General features: G+C 42.0%; 1 protein-coding gene across 3 annotated transcripts in view; it reads left to right on the top strand.

Moving 5' to 3' along the window:
* The window catches only part of DAAM1 (dishevelled associated activator of morphogenesis 1), a 168,452-nt gene that overhangs the window by 66,632 nt on the left and 89,535 nt on the right, over positions 1 to 12,285 (top strand). For all 3 annotated transcript variants that reach the window (XM_084894786.1, XM_084894787.1, XM_084894785.1), the window contains one exon: positions 7,248 to 7,466. In XM_084894786.1, coding sequence (XP_084750912.1) covers positions 7,284 to 7,466 — 183 coding nt within the window. In that variant the 5' untranslated portion in view covers positions 7,248 to 7,283. The remainder of the gene's footprint in view (positions 1 to 7,247; positions 7,467 to 12,285) is intronic.

The following is a 12,285-nucleotide window of genomic DNA, read 5'->3' as shown; positions in this document are numbered from 1 at the left end:
TTAATTGCTTCCTTGTGCATGGCATAGCAATAGTCATCTGTAATGTTGAAGATGGATTATATTTTGGATGTCCCAGAAGTGACTCCCCTCCCCCCCTCCCCCGCAACGATGCCAGAAGCTGAGATTAGAAGATGTGTTCTGGTTGAGGGCCCAGCTGTCATGGTGGAATTAGTCCTTTCCCTCAGGCTGATCTCATTAAAAAGGGGCCAACATGTGGAAACATAGGCTCCTGATTTCAGTAACTGAATTCCCTCTTTACCGGGCAGACAAACCAATTCACTGCTCCCTAAATGTTCCTCCGAGGCTGTGGTCTCCCTGGTCCGTGGGTCTTCTTCGTCTGTTTCTCTGGCACCAAACACAGTGTCTGGCCTATGGGTTGAGGAGGCTCAGCTATGCTAGCAGAGTCAGTGAATATATTGTTGGCAGTGTTCACTGAACGTAAGGAATGGGGAAATGTCTCAGAGATTCAGAGACATTTCCAAAGGCGCTTACTTGAGAATGGGTGGAAAAAACAGGCACCAGTTAGTTCAGCCAGAAAGAAATTCCTCTCTCAAGGGAAGCTGCAAATACCCCGAGGATGAGGTCTGTTTGTGAGACTACTGCCAGTGTCAAAGGCTTGACAAGTGGCTAAAGAACACTCGGTGATCTGATTGGCCTCAAATTGGCAGTTGTGAGAAACAGATCTACAGGCAACTGTGGGAAGAACACCCCTTTACAGAACCCTGAAGTTCAGAGATGAGATCATTTGTTCACTTAGGCATTTGTGCTTTTGCTTTCAACAAACATTTATTGAGAATATACTGTGTGCCAGAGAATGAATGAAATGTGGTCCCTGATTCAGGAGCTCATAGTTTAGTAGCATGATTTTTTGAAACAACAGCAACAAAAACACCCATTCAACTATGTATATAATGCTAACTGTGTAGAAATAAAGGTGTGACTGCCTCTGAGAAACTTAAGACTCATAAAACAGCCGCATCAGAGTAGGTCTTGAATGGTGAGTGGAAGATAGTCAGGTGAAGAAGGAAAAGAGCACACTATGCTGAGGGCGCTACAGAGGTGTGAGCTCAGAAGTGTGATCTGTCAATGTCTGATGATTGTATGCACAGGGATGTGTGGGAGTTAGGAGGTGGCATGTGGGCACACAGTATCCAGGGTATTGGGACACAAGGGTAGAAAATAAAGTAGGTAAGGGCCAGGCCATTGAGGGTCTTGTGGTCCGTGCTGTTAAGTTGAACTGTATCCAAGAGACAATGCAGAGCTGAGTGGCACAATAAGATTTATGATGTGCTGAGAATAAATCCCAGACTTCTCACTCTGGTATATGAGGTACTGGGGTCTGGGTCCCTGTCCTCTCCAGCCTCTTCTCTCTGTTAACACTCCTGTTACCCACTATGTTCCCGCCACACTGCTCTTCCTTCTCTAACTCAAACATGACATGTTCCCAGCCTGCTTTATGCTTCTGTACACACACTCCTGCCTGGAATCCTTTTCCCTGACACTTTCAGGGCTAGTCCATTTACCCTCTGGGTCTTCATTTAAATGCCCCTTTCTGGAGAGGCCTTCCCTGACCACACTATCTAAATAGCCATCTACGCCCACCACCGCCATTTTCTTTCACTTTCTTCTTGCATCCCCTATAACACTAACCAAAATCAATACTTGTTTTAGTTTACTTGATTTTTTTCTGTCTTCTCCAAAGTAAATAAGCCCTCTGAGGTTTCATTAACTCATTTTCATCCCTCTTTCCTAAGTACGTAGCCCAGTGTTGAACATATAATTGATCAACATTTGACTTCATGAATTAAATGGGTGAATATGATGGACTAAGGCAATTTTAGCAACCCACATGGGCACACTACCTGTTTTTGGGTGGTCCACGAGCTAAGAATGCTTTTTACATTTTTAAATGGTACAACAAATTTAAAAAGATAAATATTTTGTGACATGACATTATATGAAATTCAGATTTCAGCGTCCACAAATAAATTTTATTGACACACAGGCATGCCCATGTTCACAGATGCCTGTGGCTGCTTTCATGACAAAATGATAAGAGTTGAGTAATTGTGATCTAGTTTTAATGGCCTCAAAAGCCAAAAATATTTAATATCTGGCTCTTTACAGAAAAGAGTTGCCAACCTATAGACTGGTGAACCAACAGTCAGAGGAGTTAAGAAGCTGTTGCAGTCATTCAGATGGGAGATGGTGGTAGGCTACACTAAGGTCATGACCTTGAGGTTGAAGAGGGTGGGGACTGGATTCCAGCCTAATAAGCAAGCAAGTTTCCTGACTTCTGCCAAGCTTCCCTGTCCTACTCCCAAACAGTTGGGCTTTTCTGAATAAACATTTCTTTGCCTTTATTTGCAAATCAATTCTCCCTCAAAATTTTTCTAATTGCCATGCTCCCTCCCAAGTGTCCTCTTAATTCTCAAATGTGAAATGGGGATAATGGAATTAAGTGTTAGGTGTGAGGTGCTTACCAAAATCCTATTCACATGCAATTGCTGGGAATCCTCATTAGTGAAGGGCTAGAGCAGTTAACTGGTTAGACCAGTGGTTGGCAAACTCATTAGTCAGCAGAGCCAAATATCAACAGTACAACGATTGAAATTTCTTTTGAGAGCCAATTTTTTTAAACTTAAACTCTAACGCCACTTCTTCAAAATAGACTCGCCCAGGCTGTGGTATTTTGTGGAAGAGCCACACTCAAGGGGCCACAGAACTGCATGTGGCTTGTGAGCCACAGTTTGCCAAACACGGGGTTAGACTTATCTACTGCCACTAAGGGGTCCAAGTGGGATAATTCCTTTGGCTTCCTGTTTTGGTCTTTGTCCAGGAGTTTAGGCTCTGAGCAGTGGCATTCCAGACATGTGTTTTAAAAATGGTTGCTTGTTGGAAATCTCAAAGTTTTGTCATCATCTGCAGTTTAAGTTTTAGTTTAAAAGAGGACTTTATATTTGGGTTTCTACAGAGGAACTAGCATCAAACTTGGCCTTTGGACTTTACTAAGGTCTTTAAACACAAATCATCTGTTAAAGGCAATATTTTGTCATTAAAATTATTTCAATTAGTTTTATTTATTTTTAATCTTCACCCAAGGATATTTTTCTATTGATTTTCAGAGAGAGGGAAAGACTGAAGCATCGATGTAAGAGAAACATATTGATTGGTTGCTTCCTGAACATGCCCTGGCCAGGGAGGAGCCTGCAACTGTATGTGCCTTTGAACGGAATTGAACCTGGGACCCTGTGGTCCGCAGGCCGATGCTCTATCCACTGAGCCAAACCGGCTAGAACTCAATTAGTTTCTTAAATGTAATAAGCTCTGTATCTTAGTACACATCTTAAAAACTAGCCAAGACTCTCATATTCTTGGTTTATGAAACATTTTTTTAAGACTTGAAAAATGCTTTGGACTGATTTTTAGATTTTAGCATTTCCTCTGCTCCCCTCCTCAGTACAGCCAGAATGTAACATAACTTGGGCTTAACTGAAAGAACTTGTACATTGCAAAACTAAAGCAATGGTCTTTGTATTCATTTCCCAAGTACTTTGGTTATATTCCTAAATGTGTGAGGCACTAATCAACACTAGTGGTGGGCACTTTTCTTTTTGGATTTGACGCTTTAGTGGTGGAAGAAAGACCTAAATCATAAATTACTCTGTTGGCTGTGCATAATGGGGTCAGAAAATGCTGAGGGCCCAGACCTCATTTCAATGAGTAAGTTAGTACATGTGTCCTGTGTACTATCATGTGCTGGGGACAGAGCAATGAACAATATATGCAAGGCCCCTGCACCATGAAATAATCAAATAAGATAATTTTGTTGGTGGTGGTGGGAGTTAGCTCAGTGGGGTCAGACTGGACTTGGGTTCAGCAACTTGAGTCTAGCTAGGAAAGAATTCAGAGCCAAGATTCAAACTACAAGAGAACATTTATTTAGGAAATCACAGAGATGGAAGAAATGAGTGGTAGAAGAAATGGCTCAGGAAACAAGGTACAGAGGCAAAAGAAGGGCCCTCGAGTCTGGGAATGCGGAGGGAAATGGTGACATGCCTAAAGGGAAGGAGATGGATATGGAAAGGAGGGGAGATGGATGGGTTTGCTTTCTGGAGGGAGAGCTCCCTGGGTCCTCTGTCCTAAAGGTTTTAAGGGTAGAGATTTTAGGGGAGGTCCCAGAGGAAGATCTTAGCGTATTCAACAGCTTCCCAGGTGTGTCCTTTCAGGGTCTAGGTCAGGGCCATGGCGGCAGGGGGTCACTATCCAATGCAGCTGGTCCTAAGGTGAGCCATGGCATCCCTTGTCTGGTTTTGTTGCTTTTCTGGGCCTGGAGCTGAAATAGAACTAAGGTCTACGTGTATCTCTAGGGAGGAAAGGTCAGGGGTCCGAACCACTAGATCAGCGATATACTAGGTGAGGAAGGGTCACCCTGAGGACGAGGTCCTGCAATTCTCTGTTCCTAGGCACCTGAGGCTTTCCACCCTGGTGGCCTTTTGTACTTGGCCCATCTTCCTTGCTCCGCCAATATCTGTCTAACTGCCTACCACAATTTTAAATGGTGGTAACTGCCATGAAGAACACCCAGGCTAAAGGGATAGCGTGACTGGGGTATGGGAGGAGGAATGTCTTCTCTGAGAAAGTGAAATTATACTGAGGTCAAAATGATGAGGATGAGTTACTGTGCACAGATGTGAGCCAGAACATACCAGGTAAGGGCACAGCTGATGCAAAGGTCCTGAGGTAGGAACCAACATGGTCAGTGTAGTTGAAATTCAATTACTCATGAAAGAATGTTACATGGTGAGAAGAGACAGACAGGGGCCAGATTTTGGAGACCCTTGGCTGCTGTTGATGACCTTTGCATGTTCTTATAATTACAGTGAATAGCCACAGGAGGTTTTTATAAAATAAAATTAATAACTAATAATTCAAGATCCAAAATGGATCAAAGCAAGCTGCTGGAATTGAAGCTGGAATTAGCACCCAGTGAAAATCTCTACTTTCTCCCCCATCTCCCATTAATAGTTGGGATTCCTGACACCTTAGGGAGAGCCAGGGGCTTCTCACTTCCATCTATCCCATTCACAGACATTAGGAAGTTCTTCTTTATGTCTTCTTATAAAAGCTACTCATTCATTTTAAATTTAACCGTGGGGATGACACAGCTCTGTTCTCTTTTTGAGTATAGTCTTGAAACCAGTTCAAGGATAGTGCAAACCTCTGCCTGCCCCTCAATTCTTCAGTTCCTATTCAGGATGTGCCTGCAGTCGTGTTAGCCCTGCATCAGGGCATGCTGACATTATCAGGATGGTGACACTAATAACATAGTCTGATTATCTGCAGTCCACTCTCTGTGAGGGTGCTCAGCATTCATTGTAGTTTCTCCAGCAAGGTCGCCCGCCCACAACTCTAAAAATAAAAGAAACAGACTCAACAATTTGTTCTCTCTCGCTCCCGCTCTCTCTCTCTCTCTCTTGCTCTTGCTCTGGCTCTCTGGCTCTCTTGCTGTCTCTCTTTCTCTCTCAGAAGAGGCTTCTAAATGTGGGATAAATCCAGGCTCCTCACTCTGGGCTGCAGCTTCTCCACACCAGCATCCCTCTCTAGTTTGACTCTCCATGGCTCCTCCCTGAAATTTACACCACTTCTTCCACCTTCCCTCCACAGATAATTTTTCCTCCTCTGCCCTTATAAATCATGAAGGACCAATTCATACACCCTTCCTTTTTTTTTCCTTTTTTTCTTTCTACTCTGTCTCTTTAAAATTTGAAAATCGACAGAAGTTATACATAATGTGTGTGTGTGTGTGTGTGTGTGTGTGTGTGTGTGTATAAAATATAAAAGAATGTTTCTTTCTTGCCTTTTCCCAGTCCACTTTCTCTTTCAGAAACAGGAATTTGTTACGTATCTTTCCAAGCCTTTTGCTATGCATTTACATATAAGTAATTTGGGTTTTTGCTTTTTTCACTTTACAGTATATTTTTGCAGGCCAATACATGTAGTTTTAAAAAACTATGCAATCATTAAAAGTGGGTTTGTTTTTTGTTTTTGTTTTGTTTTTTGTAAGAATTCGAACCCAAAGGGTATAAAGTGAAAAGAAATAGTTATCTAATTACCTATTTTTATTTTGGAGGTTATTGCTGTTAACACTTACATCTTAGTAATAAAATCCTAGGAGGTTGGTCTATCACCAGGAGGCAGGGCCCTATGGCTCCATGCAGCCTGGAGGTGGTGCATCAGGGAGCACTCTGGGATGGGGTCCCAGGTCTCATACAATTTTGCGCCGGGTCACTAATATATTCATAAATACTTTAAAACATGTAATCCTACAATATGTGGTGTATATATATATATCATATAGCATCTTGAACATTTTTTTCATATCTAGATACACATATGCCTTAGTAAACTCACTTGTATCTTTTATGTTTGAAAATCTCTGACCCTTCTAGCTCATGTTAAATCACACTTCCTTTGTTATAAATTTAAATTATTCAGCACTAAATATTACCTGAGAACCTCCTATCTTCCCAGCACTGTGCAAAGCTCTAGAGTAGGGGTGTCGAACTCAATCAGAGAAGGGGCCAAAATCTAAAATCCAGCCTAAATTGCGTGCCGAATGGTTTACTGAACAGTCATAAACTGACAATGTCATAAACTGACAGCGGAGTGCAGTGATGACAGCGCGGTGCGGGCCACATTGCAAGGCCTGGCGGGCTGGATTTGGCCCGCGGGCCTTGTGTTTGACACATGTGCTCTAGAGCCACCAACATGCTTAATACTTAGCCCCTTCCCCCAATTTGAGTTATCATAGTCTAACAGGAAGACACACTCCTAAAAAACTAAGAGACAAAGTGACATGAGCTGGAATACCTTAGCTGTATATTATTAGTTCTACTTGGGGGAGCTAAAGAAGGGAAAGCTAGAATTGAACTATAAAGGAAGAGGTCTTCTGGGGGCAAGAAAGAGACAGGATTCATGCACAGAAAGTAACAACAAAATGGTTTGGCAGGAAAGAGCATGTGATGTTCAAAGAATGGCCAGTAGCCCAATGTGCCTGCAGTTGTGTGGACTGACCGGCATTGTGCTCTTTGCCCAACTGGACTCCATACCCCCTTGGGTTACTCTCTCTATGCCCTGCCATGTCTCCAGTGCAGAGGGCTCTTTCTTGAATTGGTCGGATTTAAGAAATATATATATTGTATTCATGTTGCACTCCTAACCATGTCATATCCTTCTTTTTGCAGAGTGTAGTCACTCGAGAAATAGAACAGAACTCAGCCATGGCCCCAAGGAAGAGAGGTGGCCGGGGGATTTCATTCATCTTTTGCTGTTTCCGCAATAATGATCACCCAGAAATCACGTATCGGCTGCGAAATGATAGCAACTTTGCACTTCAGACCATGGAGCCAGCGCTACCCATGCCCCCTGTGGAGGAGCTGGACGTCATGTTCAGTGAACTCGTGGTAAGTCCCAGACTTCCATCCTAACAGTGATTGAAACTAGGAGGGAGAGGAGAGGATGTGAGTGGTTTGGTTTTGTTAGCCCTGGACTTGCCCTGCTCAGTGACATGACCCCAATCTGTCCCTTATGTCTGCAGCCCCACTGTTAGCATTGAGCCTGGGGAAAGAGAGAAGGAAGAAGGAAGCATTACTGCAGCAAAGGGCCTTGCTGGTGCTTTAAGTGGAGCAATTTAAACCTTTCGGTCTTCAAATATGTGGCAGTACTGCATCCTAAGTTATCCTTTCTATTTCTTCTTCATCCCAACCTGATTCTGTACTTGTGTGCACACACAGTTCCCTCACCTGCTTCATATCTCATGGTAGTCCCCAGTGTTTCCTCCATTCCCACTCCCAGTGTACAATATTAATGTCTTTTTAAAAATTAGTCGTACTACCCCTCCTGTCCTTGACCCTTTGATGAAAGACATTATTACTTAAGCATAGTATAATTATTTAGTCTAATGATAGGATTGCAATAATAACTGTTGTGGGAAACTTTTTATAGATACTATCATATTTGAGAATCCACTATACTGAAGTGAGAGATGTGTCTGATGTAGGATCCAATAGCTGTTGTGAGAAACTTTTTCTAGATACTACTTTATTTTAGAATCCTCTACTGAAATGAGAGGTTTAGCTGGTGTGGGACCCATTTACTTAGATGTAAGGGCTTTCTTCAACTTAGCTTTTCAAGCATCTCCAAAGTAGTGTTTCTTTCCATCCCATGTTTCAAGAGGATATTATGGTCCTGACATAGTGATTAAGAAGACCTTGCTTCCAATTACTGCTCTGACTTTATTATCTGTAAAGTATGGGAAAAGCATATGCCTTTTCTGAGCTTGTCTTCTGGGAAGTGGAGGAAAAAATAATACTTTCTCCTAATTTGATGTAATGTTTAAATGAGAATAATAAATGGCCCAATGCCTGGTCCCTCATTGGTGCTCAATAAGTGCTATATTAGTACTCTACCAACCTCGGTTACCACTGGCATTTTATAATGGAGTTAGTTCTAATCAGACCATATGTATTATTGGGTAGATAACAGAGAGTGCTATTGTTTTACATGACTGTGTCAAAAAAATAATATTGGCTGTGTCACTTCCCTCCAGGGGTATTATATGAACTGATTGTGTCACCTCAGCTCTTTTAGACCAGAATTCACCTCTAAGCTTTTCCTACAAGAGAAGCTAGTATGAGGGAGTATTGTGCATGAAGCTGTTATTTGAGTTCCAGTCTCCTGAGTAGATTAACGGGCCTATTACCAACCAGAATTGGTTGGCAAAAAGAAGAGATGGCTCTTGGCAGCACTTTTGTACTTTATGATATTGAATATTTCAGTGTTTTAGCAATCTACCCTCTGCCATCTTGACTGCATACAGACTCTGTTATAAGTGTTAATGAGGATGTTCAAAATAGAAAACTGGAACCTGCTCCCAAAGAGCTGACAGTTTCAGTAGCAAAAGGGGGCCAATAAAGGTATAATGCACCAAAGGAAGAAGCACAGCCCACTTATGCTTAGATTGCGTGTAAATGGGTTGTGATGGTGTTGGTGTTGGTGATGGAGGAGGATGGTCAAGGAAAACTTTCTGGAGAAAGTGAGTTGTGAGGAGCGATTGAAGGTGAGAAGGGAAGTGGAGGGGATCAATATTAATGACAGTCTTAGTCATCTTAAGCTAGATTTTTCTGTAGCAAAACCTAAGTGGTTACAGCAGCAAATGAAACCAGTGTGGGTCAACTGTGGTTCTGCTCCTCTCCATCTTCTATCCAAAACCTAACCCTGCTAGAAGAGGAAAGAGAGACATGATACTTCAAGTGGTGAACATACAATACAATATATAGATGATGTATTGGATAATTGTAGACCTGAAACTTTTATAATTTTATTAACCAATGTCACCCCAATAAATTCAATAAAAAAGACAAAAAAGACATGGTAAACTGCAAGTGGGTTCTAAGCTTGCGCTTGGAAATGACATATGTCACTTCTGCCCATATTTCTTTGGCCAAGGCAAATCACATGGCCACTCCTGAGTCACAGGGCAGGGATGTGTCATCCTTCAATGAAGATTGGCACCATAAGTCACATGATCAAGCCTGAGGTCATTGGTGCGGGTGGAGGACATAGTCTTCTCCTATCGAGGGGCAGTGAACCACTGCCATGATGGCCACCAAGATGAGCAATAATGAGGCATTGGCAGGCTTGGTTTATTTCCCAACTTAAAGCATTTTAAAATCAATGTCAACCTAGAAGACAGATGTTGCTGATAGGTGAAGATCTCCTTGGTGGTTGTGGAGCTGGTGGGCAGAGCTTGTACCCTCAAAGCATCCACATCCACTGTCCTTTCTATCATGTTCTGTCATCCTCCCAAAATAAGACCTGAGCCAGGGCCTGTGTAGTGGCAGCTCCATGTACATCTTGAAGACAGCTCATTGTTGTGTCTTCATAAGGGAGAAAATTCATGTTCTGCCTTAGTGATGTCTTCATTCTGTGTGAAAATTGCCTACAGCTGTTAGTTGTTAAAAAGCCAATGCCAAACCAGAATTTGAGGCTGAAACCATTGGAAAACAAATTATCTTGAGGTTTGTATCTGTCATGGTGAGTAACAGATGAATTCTTGTCTACTTCTGATTTTAGGGACTTAGACCACAATCTATCCAACTGCCAAAGGTGTCCTGGGACAAGGAAGTGGACTCAGAGCCCCTGGAAACCTCTGCCCTGGATTCTCTTGAGCAGTCGCAGAAGCAGTTCTGCCTCTGCCACTTCCCAGGAGAGCGAGGCCAGGTGGGGAGGCGGAGAGTGCATGGCCTCTGGGGTCAGACCACTCTGCAACTTAGCTAGCTCCTTTCAGGTGGTTTCTGTTGGAATTTGAGTTTATTTTCTTATCTATAAAAGAGGGGCTTATACTTCCTCTCCTGTAGATTGGTATGGAGATTAAAGCAGATAATGTCTTTTAAAGGGCTGACACCTAGTAGGTGCTGTACATACCACATCCTAGTGCAGGGAGGTAATTCACGTGTTTTCTGGGCACAACAATAAGCATATATCCCAGACGTTTCCTTTTCTTGAAAGCTAATCTGTGGGCTGTGAGCGAGCCAATGTGGATCCCAACTTTCAGGCCATTTTACCTTTGTATCTGTTGGAAAGCATCTCATCAGAGCTGGTTGTTGTAAGCTAGTTTCCTTGGCCTTGTCAGATGAGTTACTCATTTAATGTTTTTAAAAGTGATACTAAATAGGTTACTTTCAGAATAGCTTACTGCAACCTTATCATCTCATAAATAAAGCAGGCCTGCATGGGAGGTCAGCCACGTGAATCTTTAAAGAAGGTGGGCAGCAAGGAGTGCCTTGTTCTCTAGCAGGTTCCCTGCCACAGCAGGAGAAACAGAATCAACCCAATTTCAGGAAGTAGTGGTTTCTGGAGGTCCCCGTCCCACACACTGCCTATTTAAAAAAATAATAATAACAACAACTTTATTGAGATATAATCCACATGCCATATAATTAACCTATTTGAAGTGTAGAGTTCACTGGCTTTTAATATATTTACAGAATTGTGCAATAAATTCAGAACATGTTTATCACCCCAAAAAACACTGTCACTCCCCATTTTTTCCCAACCTGACCATTTTTTGGCAACCACTCTCTGTTTCTGTGAATTTGCCTTTTCTGAGCATTTTATAGAAATGAAATTATGTAATATGTGGTCATAGGTAATCATTTGTGACTGGCTTCTTTCACTTAGTATAAATGTTTTCAGGGTGTTTATCCTTATTGTAGCATGAATAAATACTTCATTTCTTTCTATTGCCAAATAATATTCCAGTGTAAGGACATACCACATTTTGTTTATCCATTAATCATTGATGGACATTAGGTTGTTGTCAGTCTATCATGAATTATGCTGCTATAAACATTCATTCACAAGTCTTTGTGTGGAAATATATTTTCAATTCTCATGGAGTAAATTGCTGGGTCATATGGTAATACTGTTTAACTTTTGAGGAACTGCCAGACAGTTGTCCAAAGTGGCCGCACCATTTTACATTCCCATCAACAAAGTATGAGGGTTTCAGTTTCTCCACATATTTGCCAACTCTTGAGAGTTTGCGTAACCTCTGCTAACCATACATTTTATGCCTATTTTACAAAAAAAATAGCAATATCTTTTTTCCTGTATTTCCTTCCCTGCCTCATCTTTGTCTCAGGCACAAGTGAGAATCATAACCAATCTGAGACCCAACACCCATCCCATAAAATAAGGTTCAGCTGAAGTCTTGTCTTTTCTACAGGCTTTTAAAGATCTTAGGTGATCCCCACCAACCTATTTGAAGAGTTCTAGGCATGACAACTCTGTACACTGTTTTTACTCAAGCAACTTTTCCATTTCAATATTAGTAATAGGATATTTCTTTGGGATGAACAGAAGAATGTGCCATTAATTGGCAGACCAATTCTTTTTATCTGTATGTGTGTTAAGTGCCTACTCTGTGCCAGGCCCTGAAGTAACTGGTGAACAAAATAGACATGGTCATCCTAACTGGTTTGGCTCAGTGGATAGAGTGTCGGCTTGCAGACTCAAGGGTCCCAGGTTCCATTCCAGTCAAGGGCACGCACCTTGATTGCAGGCACATACCCAATAGGGAGTGTGCAGGAGGCAGCTGATGTTTCTCTCTCATTGATGTTTCTAACTCTCTATCCCTCTCCCTTCTTCTCTGTAAAAAATTAATAAAATATATTTTTACAAACAAACAACAAAACAAAACCATGGTCCTTCATGACTTTG

This window comes from Pipistrellus hanaki, assembly GCF_964339955.1.
Source record: "Pipistrellus hanaki genome assembly, chromosome: 1".
Lineage (NCBI taxonomy): Eukaryota > Metazoa > Chordata > Mammalia > Chiroptera > Vespertilionidae > Pipistrellus > Pipistrellus hanaki.
The sequence above is the reverse complement of the archived record's forward strand: the minus strand, read 5'-3'. Positions and strand labels throughout refer to the sequence as shown.